The sequence below is a fragment of the Mustela lutreola genome, chromosome 15 (assembly GCF_030435805.1).
Source record: "Mustela lutreola isolate mMusLut2 chromosome 15, mMusLut2.pri, whole genome shotgun sequence".
Taxonomy (NCBI): Eukaryota; Metazoa; Chordata; class Mammalia; order Carnivora; family Mustelidae; genus Mustela; species Mustela lutreola.
The window spans coordinates 41,388,530-41,405,723 of record NC_081304.1 but is presented as its reverse complement, the minus strand read 5'-3'; the positions used below and the strand labels follow the sequence as shown (position 1 = coordinate 41,405,723).

The window sequence follows — 17,194 nt, the reverse complement described above, 5'->3', positions numbered from 1 at the left end:
GACTCTGCACGGAGTTGGCTTATCCCTCTCCCTCAGCTCCTCCCCTCCATGCTTGCTCTAAGTAGATAAAATCTCAAAAAGGGAAAAAAAAATTACACCACCCCTTGCCCCTGGCATTCTTCCCTGCCCTGTTTCCACAGCATAATCACAATTTCCCAATCTATTTTACTTACTACCTTACCATCTTCCAACACCAAAACCAAAGTTCTACAAAGCTGATGCTTGGTCCATCTTGTTAACTGTTATTCCAAATTTAGAACAGTGCCACAGTGGGAGAACCACCCACTAATTAAATGCTTGTTGAAAAAACAAATATAAAAAGATTCTTACTCTGCGCCCGGCATCCTACCTTCTACCACTCTTCTCACTTTCTAGGAGAAACAATCCTATTACAATCCCCATTTTACAGATGAGGAAACTCTTGCTCAGACAGGTTATGCAACTTGCCCAAAATTGCACAGCTAGCCAGGCAGGGAGTGGAGCTTGAACCTGGACCATCAAGGGCCCAGAATCTGGGCTTGGACCTACAAGAAGCTGCTCACACTCCTGGCCTTTTATCTAAATACAGGAGCAGCTCTAAATGGGCCAGCAGAGCTTTCTAGAACAAGACAAAGAATCCCCCTCTGGGGGCACCTGGCTGGCTCAGTCAGTAGAGCATGCAAGTCTTGATCTTGGGGTCATGAGCTCGAACACCATGTCAGGGACAGAATTTACTTTAAAAAAAAAGAAGGAGAGAGAGTGAATCCACCCTGTTATCAAAATGGGGAAGAGGGGGCAGGAGTGCCCAGCCCAGACAGTGGACCCCAGGAGCCCACTCCCTCTCCACTTCCTCAGGAGAACAGCAAGTGTGACTCTCAGAACACAAGCCCGGTTTAGTCTGGCAGCCACAGGGTGATGAAGGCCAGTTAGCTGTGACAAGTGGGAGTGGGGCTTTTGACGAGCAGGGTGCTAAGAAAACAGATCGATCCTTCCAGACCAGGAAACTGCTTAAACCCAAACAGGGCCTGAGAGGAAGTTTAGTTTAAGCTGGAAGATGCCCGAGACAAGGTCTGTCATCTGAGGCCACCTAAGTCTCTTTCTAAGAATGGTCAGAAGCCCCCTCTGGTTTAGGGACCAAAGGTGGGGACGGATACGAACGAACCCGGTTCCACTAGTCACGTGGCAAATCGCAGCCCACGTGGCTGGACACTCACAGGTATGGGGACAAGATGACATCTTTGGTCTTTGGTTTCTTTTTACTTTTTTTTTTTTTTTTTTTAAACTACTTCCTAAACCTCTCAAAATTGTCAAAGATGCCGTTGCAAGACTGGCCCAGGGCTTTGTCTCTGCTGCTCACCTCTCTTTGTAAACCACCAGACCAACCACAAAGAAAAAGTTTCCTGTCCCCTGAAGAGACAAGTTTCCATTCGCTGATGGATTCTTCCTCGCCCTGTTCTGTCCCCTGGGCCAGGTTGCGTCAGGGCTGCCAAAGGGAATCTCCCTAGATACTTAACCTTCTTTCTCCTAAAATTCACCACCAGCATGAGATACAACTGTGCCTGCTCCAGGCCCAAGTGAAACCACTATGTCACCTTTCTAACACGAATGCTTTGAAACAAAAGTCAAGTTCTTTGAGATGGAGTCAGATAAGAGCCTTAGCTCTGAACCAGCTCTCTCCCCAGCCTCCCCCACACAAGGATGCTCCCCCCCACCCCTCCCCAGGAGCCATCCACCTCCCACTGGGCCTTCTTTCTGTGGCAAATGGTCACCTGCTAATCTGGACTCCCAACACTTGGGTCATCTTGACTTCTTTTCAAACAGGTGTGGGAAAGGAGAGATTTTTCAAACCTTTTTCCACCTAGCATTAGTTCTTCCAAAACACCTAGCATTACCAAAGCCTTCTGTCCTCTCCCGTTCAGACACTACCCAAGGCCAAGCAGATTTCTGAGGGGTGTGGAGAAATGAATAGGAATGTGAACTCAGACGATTCTAGATTTCAACCCCAGCTCCACCAATTACGGTGTGACTTTGGGCCTTATTTCCTCGTCACAAAGTGGACTAGTAAGGTTATCATCACTGCAGAATTAACCAAGAGAACGTCTGTAAAAAGCCCGATCTGTTAAAGTCACGCCAGTCTGCCTCTGGTTAGCTATCACGGAGGGAGGAGGGCACAGGGAGCCCAAGATACCATATTCCTAAGATCTGGCCTTCCCTTCCCATTTGACAATAAACTCATAGACTAGAAACCCAAGGGGCTGGTTAACGCTGACCCCCAACGCAACGCTATCAGAACACCCTACAGCTTTCGAGTCATCTAAAACAAAACAGCAGCCAACAGCTTCCACAGGCCCAGTTCCTAGAACTGCCCCGGGGTCAAAGCCTGGGCTGCCCTGAGGCATCTGCCCTCTGACCATCTGTTCAGACCTGATGTCACTGCCCCCTCCACCTGGATCTCTTTGCTCTACGCTAAGGGAAGAAAACCTTAAAAAGCAGTGTCCTCTAGTCTATATTCCCAAAAAGTCTCACAAGTCAGAGTCCCTGGTCTGGGCAGGACAGGGCCGGGCAGAGCTGTTCAGCAAGAAGGGGGTTTCCCATATCTATTTCTCAGCCTCGTTTCCCATAAGTGGCACCTAGATACTCATACCTGCTATCAGCAGCCCCACTTCTTCCACAACTGAGTTGGCAACCTCAGTTCTCAGGGCCCCTCCCCTGCAAGAGGCCCAGGCTCCTCCCCACCCCCCAACAACTCGGCAGGCTGTGGCTGCCAGGCCTTACAGGAGAGAACGGAGTTTCAGTGAGCATGATGAAGGCTGATGGCACAGAGCACAGCTTGGTTCAAATCAAGAAACACTTCCCAAGTCCCTGCACACCTCAGGATGTACAGATGAGTCACTGTGCAGCCCAACCGGCTTTCATTCACACCCTCACCAGCACCTTCTAGGGGTTTATTCATCTACAAACTCATCTGTGAAGCCGACTTACTTACTTACTCTGATATCCCAGAACCAGCCCTGGCGCGTAACTGGGGGGCGACACCCACCCGCTGAGTTAGTACAAGACCTCTTTACCATGGCCCAACTCTAGAGAAATGGTCCCAAACTCTTGCTTACATCCCTGACTGCATGACGCATCACTCATAGCCAACCAGGGTCCTCATGGGCCACCACATCCCATGGACCTCTCTAGGCACATGGGCCCCCTTTCCCATCTTTGAAAACACTAGGCTCATTTCTGCCTCAGGGCTCTTGCACCAGTTGGTCCCTCCCCATGGAATACTTCACCCAGGTTTTCACAAGGCTGCTGCTTTCTCATCTGCCAAGCCTCGGCTCAAAACGTCACCTCTGGGAAGGTAGCCTTTTCTGGCCACCCAAGTTAAAGCAGTAACCTTCTCTCCACCCCTATCACTCTCACCGACTTCCAGGCTCCTTTCTCCCTGGCCCCCTTCCCTGTCTGCTGGCTTGGATCTTTGTCTTTGCCCTGAAGGAAACCGCTCCATTCTTGCTGCTTCCTTTTAGGGCCTCAAACAGTGCCTGGCCCATAGGAGATGCTCAACAGTCACTGAAGGAATCAGCAGAAGAGAGCAATAAACAGCAAATTCAGGATGAAGAAATCGTTCCACAACTTAAATACCTTACAATCTTACTTGTCAACTATACCTGGGTTGTTTTGTTTTGTTTTCAATAAAAGACAGAAAGGGGAGGGGGATGATCTAACAAGGCCAAAAATTAAAAATAAGGAAAAAGTGGGGGAGAAGAACAGAAGCCAAGAAGATTGAAAAAAAGAAAAAGAAAAAAACAATCTATTTACCCAGGAGCACGATTTTTACGAGAGCTATCATTCAAAAAGCATAAAATGGAGAAGAGTTTAGCAACTCCCATCATGAAAAAGACCCATGCTCTTTGACCCAATAATTCCATTCCTGGGAATTATCCCAAGGAAATGAATTCAGAACTGGAACAAAAATAAAGAGGCGCCTGTACAAAGACGATTACAGTCACATTGTTTATGATAGCAGAAATCTGGAAACAACCGAAATGTCCAATAATAGGGGAAATGCTTTGGCAAATTACGGCATGTCCGCTGGATGGAATATCATGCAGCAATTAAAACGACGGAAAGGAGGAGAGAGAATCATGGGAAAGTGTTTTAGAACAGTGCTGAGAGGAGTTTAAAAAGTATTGAGTCCAGGGGCCCCTGGATGGCTCAGTCAGTTAAGCATCTGCCTTTGGCTCAGGTCATGATCCCGAGGTCCTGGGATCGAGTCCCACTCGATCGAGTCGGGATCCCTGCTCTGCGGGGAGTCTGCTTCTCCCTCTCCCTCTGCCCCTTGCTCCCTCTGTCAAATAAATTAAAAGAAAAGTACTGAATCCCTTCTAAGTACCAGGCACTATCCAACACACCTTCCGTACGTATCCCAGCAACACTTCACACAAGTCCGAAAGAAACCTATTCCTATTTCCCTTTAACCAACAAGGAAACGGAGGTTCAGCAAGCTAAAGAACTTGTCCCAATCATAGAGGAAGCAAGGAGGAGAGTCCCGACATGTATGTGACTTTCTGCCCCCGGAGCTCATGCCTACCCTGAGGTCCTCATTGTACCACTCAAGGTCCTCCTTAGTGCTCAAGACCATTCTTTTTCTGATGATGATTGTGTTTGGGAGGCCAATCCAGATCAGAAGCAGCTAGCAAAAAGTGTCAGGGTACCTGAGAAAGGCCTGTGAGTATACAGCAAGAGGCAAAGAAAACAAAATGTCAAAGGAAACTACCTTTGTTGGGGGCAAGAAAACACAGAAGAAAGAAGTCAGAAGGTGATCAGGAAGACCAGACATCAGGAAGGACTGAGCAGAACCAGGAGACAGGGAGCCTGAAGGGCAAGAAAGTTGGGGGCTCCTGGAAACTGGGTCTGCCCATCCTTACCCACTGCCCTTCCGGGGCCTGCACTCAGTGGTGCTCAATAAATGTGGGCTGAAATACACACATCTCATGGTATGTGAATAAAGCAAGAGAAAAGACAGAAGAGGAGAAGAGCCAGGAAGATGGGTGGACTGGAAATGAGGACTGCCCCAGTGAGACTGTGGGCTCCGGTGGCCCACAGCAGGGCGGTGCGGCTAAGGAAGCCAATATACCAGTCCTGGACTTCACTGTCTGAGAACAGGTGTCAAGGGCAGGTGGGAGATTTGGCTTAGCTGGCTGCATGGCCTCCCAGCACCGTGTGGACTGCCAGAAGCCAGGGAAAGCTTCCGGAGGAAATGGAGATGGTCATGTCATAGGAAAAAATTTATATAGACTCTGCCCACCTGCTGGGATACATACCACTCTGCTCGGAGGCAGAGGGCTGGACTAGAAGACGTCACCAGGTCACTCTGCTTCTTTAAGGCTAACCACCCAGCACCACCACTCCCCAAAACCAGGCTTACTCAGACAGCAAACACCACAGATGACCCAAGACTGGCTAGAGCTGGTTATTACCGAAAAAGGGGGAATCGCTATGTGGGCGTTCATCCTATCATTCTCTCTACTTTTGTACATGTTGAACACTTCCATATTAGAGTTTTCAAAACACATGAACTCAAACCCAGGCATTTTATCTAAAACTCACCAGGACCCAGCCCAGGCTTTGGGGCTGCCCTCTGGATCCCAGACAAAGGCCACCAAAGTCTTAAAAAATTATTATTCAGATTTTTCAGGGGGAAGAGAAAGGAATTTGCAACTGCAAGGCAGACAGGATAAGCAGGTCAGTAAGACTGTCCAGGTTTAAGTCACAGCTTGGTCACTCCTCAGCTGTGTGCCTCCAGGCAAAACACTTCACCTCACTGCACCTCACTTTCTTCCTCTGCAAAATGGGGATAACAATATGATCTTCCTCACAAGGTTGCTGGGGGGCGTAAACAGCACCCCCAAACTCCCAAGAGTGGGGCCAGGCATGGAGTAAGCTTGCAGTAAAAGTCAGCTGTTGTGATATCCCCATTCTGTAACACGGATAGTCATTTCAGAAACCATGCATTCATGTGATCAGTAATCTGGAGAAAAGGAACAAGAGTGAAACTAGCCCTCTAGTTCTAGACCTCAGGCAGTGGCATGAGGCAGCATGGCAGCATGGCCAGCGGCCCCGGAGTGGGCCCCAGCCGACCCAAGCCTCCATCAGCCAAGGGGCTAGAAAGAGCTCCTCCTTTCAAAAAGCCAGCACAAGAAACAGGAAGCTGCTTCCTTTCCTTTCCATTCTGAGCCAGCATTTCCTTTTTTGTTTTAAAAAGCATTCCTTGTCTGCAGCCCAGCCCTTCCCCTGCCCTCAGCAGCCCCAGGCTCAAACACACCCACAGTTATCTGCATTTCTCTTGGATAGTTTTCTGCCCACCAGCAAGGTCATGAGGTTCCTGGTAGACCCTGAGTGAGCAGTGCCCTTGACACCAGGCTATCTGGCATGTGGGGGCAAGAGCAGGAGCAAGGACTCCAGACACCCAAATCTCTCTGGACCTGCTTTGCTCACTTAGTTGAGAGGATTAAGAGAAATAGGTCTTTAAGTGCTAGTATGGCGCCCACAACACACTCTGTCTCCCTTTGGAAAGCACCTCCCTTGACAAAGGCAACCCCACACAGGAGTCACCAACCTCTCCTTAACCCGTATGATAAAAACTGGAATCTCAAAGGGGACCCCAGCAACATAAAAACATAAACCTAAGCTGACACTTTCTTGCCTCTTTCCCTGTTCATGGCTTAAGGAAGTTATTTCCCCAATGATGTTCAGTGGAATAAAGAGCCCTGGATAAATAAGTTTGGGAACACTTGCTGCAGAACTTCTCAGAGCCTTTAAAACACAAATCATCTTCAGGAATCTCCAGGAGGGAGGGGGCTGATGTGGCGCATTCTCAACCACAAGAAGGCCTCTTTCACAGATACAGTATGGGAAAAACTGCACTAAGCCCTTTCAGGGGCCCCAAATGGGGGTTGGGGGGGTGGCTCTCAAGATAATGCCCAATGACGGAGAACACTCAAGTAACTTTATAAACATGCCTGTAACTTTTTTCCCCAGCCAACAAAAACTCTGAATGCCCCATGAATAAGCTGGTCCTGCTCATCCATGCCCAAACCAAACCCAAACTAACTGGCTAACCAGGGACTCAAAACCTCCAGGTGTCATGCTGAAGAAAGCCCTGCCATTCTATATGCAGTTTATCTCACCAGGAAAGCAGAACCCTCATCAATGTTACAGACTGGAGTCTGTAGTGCATTCTGTGCAAAAAGCTGCAGTGTGCTTTCTTTCCCAATCTTTTTTTTTTTTTTTTTTTTTTAAACACAAGTCTTAATTCACTCTTGCAATTATTCTGTGGGTGGAAAAATGAAAAGGGGAAGAAAAATGGCAAGCAAACAGGATACTTTAGCTCCATTATTTTGAAAGGCAATCTGCCCAGTTCAAACACACGGCTGCCCACCAAGGCCAGAATGGCAGAGAATGAGAGAAGCATATAAATATATAGGTTTTATAAGCAGCCGCAGCTCGAACTGAGGCCTTTTCAATGCAGATGAGAAACAGTCATGCCGAGGAACAAATGACATAGCATTTCTGATCCCGGCAACTGTCCCCAGTGTACCTCTCTGTAGCTCTACCGGGGGTCTGGGATAGGGCAGAAGGCCAAGATGGACACAAAGGCATTGGATCAAAAGGTTGTATCTTCCAGAAGTGTTAGCAAGTAACTTACAATGTCACCTTGACATTAAAACCAACAACAATGTATCATGGCAGATAATGCAACATCTGCACCTATTTAATACCGCACAGGCCCTACAGGAGTAAAAGTTCATGCACCCAAGTCCCAGGGGACCTTTCAATGGAAGGATGAGAAGCCCCTGAAAGTAAAGTCAGGTCAAAGAGAGCCCCTTCTGACTGTGCCAGCCCATTGGCTAGACTGGTTTTCAAAAGAGGGCACACCCACAGGATACCCAAAGCTGCTCCCCAAGGATCTCTCCACTGCCCAGGGTCCCCAAGATACTGAGATCGGGGCTGGGAAGACAAACCCAATTGCTTGCTTTTTGCAGGAAACCCCTGGAGGCGGAGGACCCCGGCAGCATAGGAGGATGAGAAAGCAGCTGCTGCCCTCTGTCTAGATGGCCCCTGCGGTCTGAATCCCATCCCCAGCTCAGTCCCTCCTCCACCCTTTAACAAGGTTAATTCTCTCACAGAGATTCCTGCGGAGTCACTTCCCCCCTCAGGCCTTCAGTCACCTGCCTCGCCTGCTGACGGCAGGGGCCGGACTAGACAGAAAGCCCAAGATCCTTTGAAACCCTCTTGCCAAGATACCCCAAAGAGCTAGCTGATCAATATCTGTGGTTGGTGAGGAAAATGAAGCTCCAGTTCAATGAGGTGCCTTTCGTGAGTTCCCAAGGATAAAGACCTCACCACACGGAAGCGGTCCCAGTCCCTGGACACTGAAAGACTTGACACCCAGCACCCACTCTTGCTGTCTTGGGTCAAGGAACATTCCCTCTTCTAATTGGCCAGCCCAAGTCCCCGCCCAACTTTGCTGCAGGCAACCACAAAACCAGAATCCACAGTCCATGACAAGTACCCCATAGCCTCAGCCACGGAGCAAAACTAGAAGCCATAATTCCTGCGACAGAACCCAGTACCTCAGTGTCAGGGACCCAGTCCTTCCTGTGTGGATGCTGATGCAAGGAGAAAAGAGGTAAATGCATAAAGGCCGATATTTTATAAATCCTATTATTCATGTTGGGGGAAGGGGCGAAATATTGTGCCCCAGAGATTTTATTTTATTTATTTTTATTTGAGGGAGGGAGAGCATGAGAGAGAGAGACAGAGAGAAAGAGGGAGAGAATGCATGTATGCACAAGCAGGGGGCAGGAGCAGAGGGAGACACAGACTCTCTGCTGGGCAGGGAGCTCCATGCAGGCCTCAATCGCAGGACCCCCGGGATCATGACCTGAGCCGAAGGCAGACACTTAACCAACAGAGCCACCCAGGCGTCCCCTATGCCCTAAAGATTTTAAAGACCAGGATCAGGATTACATGTGTTCCTGTACTTTGAGCAGCAAATTCTACTTCTGGGAAGAGACTCTCTGCAGCACGATTTACACTACCAAGACTTCAAAACAGCCTGAACGGCCAACACCAGGAGGAATGGTTGGATGAATTGATGGTATAACCACACCATGTAGCCACCGAGAGAGATGATGTGTATCTGCATGTACTGATGCAGAGAAAGGATACTGCATTATAAAGCAATGCACATGGGGCACCTGGATCAAGCCCCGAGTCAGGCTCCCTGCTAGGCAGGATGCCTGCTTCTCCTTCACCCACTCCCCACTGCTTGTGTTCCCTCTCTCGCTGTGTCTCTCTCTGTCATATAAATAAATAAAATCTTAAAAACAAAAATAAAGCAATGCACATGGTATACTCCACAAATACATACGTGTATGTTTTTATGCAAGTGAAGACAGAAACACTGGAAGAATATATAGCAAAATGTTAATAAGAATTAACCAAATTGGGGCACCTGGGTGACTCAGTGGGTTAAAGCCTCTGCCTTCCTCAGGTCATGGTCCCAGGGTCCTGGAATTGAGCCCCGTATCGGGCTCTCTGCTCAGCAGGGAGCCTGCTTCCCCCGCTCTCTCTGCCTGCCTCTCTGCCTACTTTGTGATCTCTGTGTCAAATAAATAAAATCTTTAAAAAAAAAAAAAAGAATTAACCAGATCTGAGAGGCGGCATTCTGGGTATTTTTATTTTTCTTTTGTTCATCCGTATTTTCTTTTTTTTTACACCAAACACAGACCATTATGTGTATTTCTAAAATATTTCTGTAAAAAGGAGAAAGCTAAAGAATATGCTGTGCATCCGAGGGATCACTCAGAAAGTATAACGCAGGTATCCATTAAAAAAATTATGAGCAAGCTGATCTCCAGGCAGCTTCTCGTTTCTCAGTGACACCAGCAGCACAGGGCTCGTTGCATCACAGACCTGTCTTTGAACTAGAGGGAAGCAGCCCCAAGCCCAGCTCAGAGGCTGCACAGCCTGCGGCAGCCACCAATAAACCCAGTCACTGGGAACGGAGCCACCCAGCAAACGCCCCTGGAAATGCCCGTGTTACTGGCCACGTCCTGGGGCTCAGGAGCCATGATTCTGAACAGAATGGCCAGCATGACCGCTCGAGGCAGTTGCAAGGTTCAGAATGTGGGTTCTGAAGACAAGGTAACCCAGGTCTGATCCAGGTCTGGTCCATCTACTCACTCAGGCCTCTGAGCCCCCAATGTCTTCATTTGCAAATGAAACGAAACCCTCCTACAGCAATATATGCCCAGGGCCTGGAAGAGTGCTCGACCCCAGAACAAGTGATCAAGACTGTTTCTGTTCCATGTCCACCCTCACTGAGCAGGCAGACGCATTCCCATATCCCCAAAGGTACCTGCATGGCTTTCTTTTCCCTGAATATGAGGGGAGATTCTGATCCATCTCTTCTGAAAAGACACAGACCTTCTAAAAAGCACAACTTAGAGAGATATGGTCGCAGGTGTCGCTACATCTCCCCATGAGGAGGAGATTGCCACCAAGGACCAGGCCCTCTGCAGTCCCTCTTCAGACCGCAGCCAGCAGGCAGGGCCAGAATCTTTGTGGTGGGGAATGCAGCTCCCCAGAATGTGGGGCCGGCCCAGAGGGGAAGGAGGCCTTCCCATCATAGTCCCCAGGCAGCAAGCCAGCAGCCTCCTAGTGCTCACTCCTGGCCTCCTGAACTTGGGCTACAGACGTGGTGAGGCTTTCCTCCAGCACCACCCAGCCCTCCCCAGCCTTGGCAAACGGTAGCACCCTCTCCAGACCACTGCTGCAGAACGCTGGGGGCGAGTTCCACCAGGGGAAAAGCTACCAAGACGAAAGGAGACACCAAAGGCGTCTCATCTCTGCACCCCTCCAGCAGGAGGCTGCTACTCTGGCAACGGAGCAGGAGAGAAATGGCCCACTCCAGAGCAACAGCTGGTAGGGGAAAGGGAAACCTGCTTTTGCTCGAAGTACTGCAGGGGACGTGACCTAGGACACTAGGACTCTGCGAATACGTCCCATGACAACAGAAGGCTAGCCTGGCCAACTATTTGGTCATATTCCCGATTCCTAAGCAGTCAGCAAGCCATGTTACTTGGAGGCACTATGGTTCACCTGCCTGGCTCCCCACTGGATTCCAAGTGTCCCCCAAAGACCAGGAGAGCAACCTCCCTACCACTGAATTCTTCCCAGGGTGGCTGCCCCTAGCTCAGCAGGCAAACCAGTAATAACTGAAGGTGTGTCAAGTTTATGCAAGGCCCAAGGGCCTGATCTGTGAGGACAAACGGCATCTCCTCTCCTTTCCGGAAGTTTGGGGTGGGGTGGGGGGACCATGGGGAGAGCTCGGGTACTTCACACAGCAGGATTCTGACCTCTGGGTCACCCATAATCAAGCTGGGTGAAAGGCAAGCCCCACTGACCTTCTGAGTAGCAGCCCCCCTTCCCTGGGGGGCCTCCTGGCTCCTGGGCAATTCCTCAGGGAAGGGCCCCAAGGCAGACTATATCCACCATACCTCCCCACTGTTGCCTTGCCAGCAGGCCCACGGGCAAGATCCTTCCGGAACTCCTTTCTCCAAGTCACTTGCATTAGAGGGGTTTCTCTAAAAGAGCGTAAGGTAGGGGGACTTGGTATACCATGGCCTCTTCTGGAAAGTGCTAGCAGGGAGGCAGAAAAGGGCCAAGTTACCATGCCCCTAAATGGGAATCTTCATGAGGCACTGTTAGCTCTGTAGAGCCCGGCAGAGACTTAGCCCACGAAGGATGAATACATGAGGGAATGAAATGGCATGGGGGTTCCAGGCCCAGATGGGAAGCCAGCCAGGTGTCCCACTGTGAGCACATCTGGGAACAAGAACATTCTACCCCTCCTCCATGGAGTTCTCAGACCCCCTGGGAGGGTCTGATGGAGACAGGGCCCCACCTTCCGCTATGATGAAGAGGCCTCATGGCACTGTTTACAGGTTCTGACTCTGAGTGCAGATTTTGTCTCCCCTTCCTCCCCACCTAGAGAAAAACAACTGTGTGGTGAGGATTAGTGGATTTCTAGGAAATATCAGGAGGCTGAGAAGGACCCAGCAGCACCGGCTGGCAGGTAGGAGGCAAACATTAAGCCCCGGCTCCTTCCACTCTTTTGAATCCCAAACAGGACAGCTACGCCAAATCTCGGACACCAGCAGGTGCGCCCAAGTCCAAGACTTCCAGCCGCCTCCCACGTGCTGTTTCTGCCAGCGAATGCTTCCTCAACAAAGGCCAGAGTGGGCTGGGGTTCCTTTCTCCATTCTGGGAAAAGTCGGATAAGCCAAGCCCTCTGGTCAGCCCCTTTCTTTAAAAGTCAGGAATCCAACGTTGCAGGCACGGTCTCTGGGGGCCCTGGCCTGGCATATGATAAGAGGAGCCCAAAGAACAGAAAAGACAGCCAGGGCAGACACTGCCATTGCCCTGCCTATCTCACTACACACCGGTGGGATTGTCTGCCAGCCTGGGTCAGCCATCTCCAGGAAACAAGAGCCAGCTCTGTTAAAGTACCTTCCCCTGAAGGAGGCGTGGGTTATGAATGTCACTGGACTCCTCCCAGGGTAAGATGATAGGCAGAATCTTTTGTTAGTAAGACACGGACTTACAGGCTCGCAACACTGCAGGTTTCTGCCATCTCATCCCCATTTTACAGATGGGAAAGCTTGAGGTTCAGAAGTCATGGGACTTGCCCAAGGTCACACAGTGAGTCCCCAGACCTGAAACCAAAGCTGTCCACCACACTGTCCCTATCAGCAGAACTCTATGACTAATACACTTCTCCCCTATTTTATCACCTTGGTAGATCTATTAGAACTATTCGAACTATTTTTAAATGGGGACATGTTAACAAATGTTTGATTCAACCCAACTGAGCCCCTTCATGAAACCACCAAATTTAGAGCCACGAGAGCCTGAAAAGATCCACTCCAGCCTGACTGTTCAGGTTAGGAGGCTAAGGCCTCCAGGGTGAAGAGATTCATTCAAACTAGCTGGAGGCAGCCCCAGGGAACCAGTTTCTGAGATCTAAATTCCCATCCCAAAAAACAAAGCAGATCCTCCCTTTTGAGGGAATGGGACGGACCCAAACCCATATCACAATGGAAAGAGCAGGGACCTGGGTATTCCCCTTTGGGACTTTGGATGGGTTTCTGGCTACCAGAGCCCATCCTCCAATAAACCCTTGGGAGGGAAACCACTGAATAAACATAGCCCAGAGACCTAAAGAGTGGGATGCTCTGGGGTGTCCTGATGCCATACCTTTGCCAAAACAAATGACTCTGGAAGTCAGGGTACCCAGAGGGCAAGGCGCTGTTTCCAGAGAATGAACAGGAACTGGTTCTCCTGTATCCCACTCTGTGAACCAGGAGCTTCTCTGAGTGACATGGGGACAATCCCAGAGAGGCCCACACAGAGAACTTTCTCTCGTCTCAGTAACACAGCAGTCCAACCAGACACATGCTGCCGGACAACGATCCCTCCTCCCACAACTAAGCCACACAGGCCCCCTATTGTGTCAGTTTAAAAACTGAACTTTGCTGGGCAAACACATTCGGCTGTGTTCAAGAAACCAGTTTCTCTCGCCACTTGGGAAACAGCAGCATGCATGCAAGAAGGGACAGCTGGGGGGGGGGGGGGGTGTTGTTGTTTGGTTTGTTTTTTAAGCAAAGCCCTGGTCATCACTGCTATAGCAACTAGAACAAAAAGGAGACTAGCCAGCGCCGATTAGATAGATGCTTCCAATGTTCCTGGTTTTGTAGCTCTTAAGAAAACAGAACTGCAGGAGAGAAGTCATTTTGGATCAAACAGGGATTCCGGCTTCTGGTGTGCTCAAATCACGGGCTGGCCCTCTGACAGCTGGCGAAGGCAATCAGCAATTGGGGGGGGGGGGGGTGAGAAACTAAGGTTCTAATAAAACAAAACATCCCCAGATCTGCAGAAGGCCAGATGTGCCAGTGCAAGGTGGAAAGAAGATGGGGTAGCAATTAAGTGGTGCCTGGCATTTCGCAGCCCTTCCAGTCTCTGGACAAAAGCTAGTTGGGAATGCACTAGTTTCCCTCTATTGTGCATGGGGGAGGGTGAGACTCGCCCACCCCTTCTGAGAACCCAACCACCCTTCTGACTGGTTCTTCCAAACCCTTTTAATACTGCACTTCCCGGCTATAATTTGAGGGAGGAGGGCCCGCAGATCTGATTTCTTCTTTACACCGGAGACGGGCTCCTCCAAAACCCCTTAAATAGTGTCATCTTCCCACCAAAGGCGTCGTGCCCCAGCACAGTCCTCCCTAAAGCAAAATCCAGTGTGTGAGGACGAGTGGGGGAGTCGCTGGGTAATTATATTTCGAGCAGTGAAATGCTGTGGCTGTGCGAAAGGAAAGCACCAAATGCCTGAACGGTAAAAATGCAGTTTCAGCAAACACGTTGCTGAAAAGCGGCAGACAAAAATCCTGGGAGGAGAGGAAAGGAACAAGCCGGAGTCTGGGGCGTGAGGGGAAGACACACACACACAGAGAGAGGGAGAGAGAGAGAATGGCGGGCGTATGGTCACACTTTAGGGGGACCCCCCACGCCTCGTCACCCCGGCCCACGGGTGCTCGTCACAGTCACACAGAGAAAAGTCCAGGGTGTGACTCAGTGGGAGAATGAGTCCTGCAGCCCCGCAAAATGGAAATGGGGTGGGGGCAGAGATGGGGAAGCACGGGATGCCCGCGGGCAGCCCACCCCGCCCACGGGCGCCTCCAGCCTCCACCCCAGTTCCCACTCCGCCCCTCCCCCTCCAAATCCCGCCCAAGGTGAGGAGCTGGTCCTGGGTCCCCAAACCGCTGCATCAGCGAGTGGAGGAAGCAGAGGAAGCCTCAAAGGGGCGACTCCAGGATGCATCTGGGAACGAGTGCACATGGGCAGCGAGGGAGGTGCTGGGGGCCACTTTCCGGGCGCGCGGCCCCCTTACCTCCAGAGTCCGGATCTCCTGCTGGGTGAGGTCGTTGGACACCGCGCACTTGGTACGCAGCCCGCGCAGGCTGCCGATGGAGATGTCGATGAGCTTCTGGAGCTGCCCGCACTGCTGCAGCGCCCGGCTGGCTGCGGCTCCGGGGCCCCCGTCCGCTGCCGCCGCGTCCCCCCCGCCGCGGCCCTCCTTCTTCTCCCCCATCGCCGCCGCGCGCAGCGCTGCTCTATCCATGCCTCGGCATCGGGGCCGCGGGGTGGCCGAGGCGGAGAGCCCGGGGGGCGCGGGCGCCTCGGGAGGGAATCCGCCAGCGGGGAGAGCTGGACCAGGAGCGCCGCTCGGCGCAGCCGGATCCCGGACGCTGGGACGACCGGCCGCAGAACACGCTGCTCACGCCGACCGAGCCGCGGCTGCAAAGCGAAAGCCGCGGCGACCCGACGGCTGCGGCTCCCGAAGCTTTTAAGTGGCCGCGGGGGCCGGGTCAGGGGAGCTGAGCATGCTGGGACTTGTAGTCCGCGCCGCGCACCTGCCGCCCGGCCCGCGCCCTCGGGGCCCGGATCCGCTTCCCGAGCCCTGAGCCCCGCACTCTGTGGTCCAGACTTTCCCTCTCCGCTGCGGGCTCCGGCTGTGCGAGACCGCCCCGCCTCTGCGCCCCGGGAGTGGCTGCAGCAGCCAGCTCCTCCCCGCGGGCTCCCAGAGCCCGGGGAAGCCTAGTGTCCCCGCCCTCCCCGCCCCTCCCCACCGCACTCCCGCCTCCAGCCTGGGGGCTTCCCACGACCCCCGGATGGGGCGGGGCAGGGGCCGGAGGGTCCGCTTCCTGCAATTCTGCAGCCGCTGCTGAACCCTTGGAAGATGGGGACAGTGGAGGTTCCAGGATTTCTATGTGGGCTTTAGGAGCCGCCATCTAGTGGGAAGGGGCCTAAAGTACTCGTCCTCCAGCTGGTTCACAGAGCAGTGGACTCTCAATTGTCTACACCAACCAGAATGCTCAGACCTGGAGAAGAACAGCAAGGACTTTCTTCAGGAGCCTATTTTCCCACCAAAATAAGTATCCCATCCCTCTGCCACCCCAACCCAGCAGTCGAGTCCAGAGGCCTGGGGTGGCACATTGATTTGTCATGGGCTTGGTGCGCTCTAGAGCAGACGCCCTGGGTTCAAATTCACACTCTACCTAGCTGTGTGACTTGGGCAAATTGAGCTCACCTCTGAGGGTCTGACTTTCCCCATCATTAAAAATGGGTTGATTATAGTACCTATCTCATAGGGTTCCTATAAAGAATGAGTTAATGTATGGACCTGAACTGATTACTGACACATATATCACTGGATAAATGATGGTATTTGCTACGAGTGAACCTCAGATCTCCTAAACTGAACTTAAAAACTTCTTAAAAACAGGGCCCCAGACCTGGTCTGTGGACACAGGCACAGTGTCTGTCTATGCCTTCTAACTCAGCATTCAAGCTGCAACCCATCTCCCCACTCTCCCTCCAACCCCCACCCCCGACCTCCTGCCGGGTTCACATGTGCCCTTGGCTAAACTGAAAAGCCAAGACTCTAATCAAAAGCACACAATTCCATACTTCCAACATCTGCTATCCAGAAGGAATATCTCTAAATTTTCTCCTGTAAATGCCTTGGCTGCAGAAGTGGCTGGCTAATTTATCTTCGTATCCTCTTTCCCAGAGCCAAATACAGCGCCTGGCCCACAGCAGGAGCTCCATGAAATTGTGCAGCCCATTTCACGAATTCTTCAGACAGATCCTATACTGAGTTTCTCCTATCTTTCAGGCCAGCCCTGGCCTGGGCACTTTCTCTCTGTGTCTGTCTTGTCTGTCTCCCCCTCTTTTTTGAAGAATGAGAATTGAACAGGAGGTAGGGGCACAGCATTGTATTCCTGCTTGAACTCCACACATAGGACCAGAGGGCATTTTATATTAAACCTTCCTTTAATGTCATTTGAAATTTCAAAACTAAAATACAAAACTATGATAACTTTAAAATGTGCTTTTGCAAACTCACCCATCCGCTGAGAATTTTCTGAAACACAAGAGGTTTCCTTCCTAACCCTTGACCCTTTCCACTCCTCACTTAATTTAAAACAGGATTCCCTGTTCTGTATCTATGAAGCCCCACACCCTGACTGTCACCTTAGCCCGGTCCACCGTCGTTGCAGAAGAGTCGTAACTTTCCTGAAAGGGAGCTGTGCCCCTG

The 17,194-nt window shown here is 51.2% G+C and overlaps 1 protein-coding gene across 2 annotated transcripts in view; it reads right to left on the bottom strand.

The window, feature by feature from the left end:
• The window catches only part of KSR1 (kinase suppressor of ras 1), a 148,262-nt gene extending 132,658 nt beyond the window's left edge, over positions 1-15,604 (bottom strand). Inside the window, exon 1 of one of the 2 annotated variants that reach the window (XM_059150550.1) lies at positions 14,984-15,604. In XM_059150550.1, the coding sequence (XP_059006533.1) occupies positions 14,984-15,214 (231 nt within the window). In that variant the 5' untranslated portion in view covers positions 15,215-15,604. The remainder of the gene's footprint in view (positions 1-14,983) is intronic. The other variant, XM_059150551.1, reaches the window with a different exon arrangement.
• Positions 15,605-17,194: the final 1,590 nt, after the last annotated feature.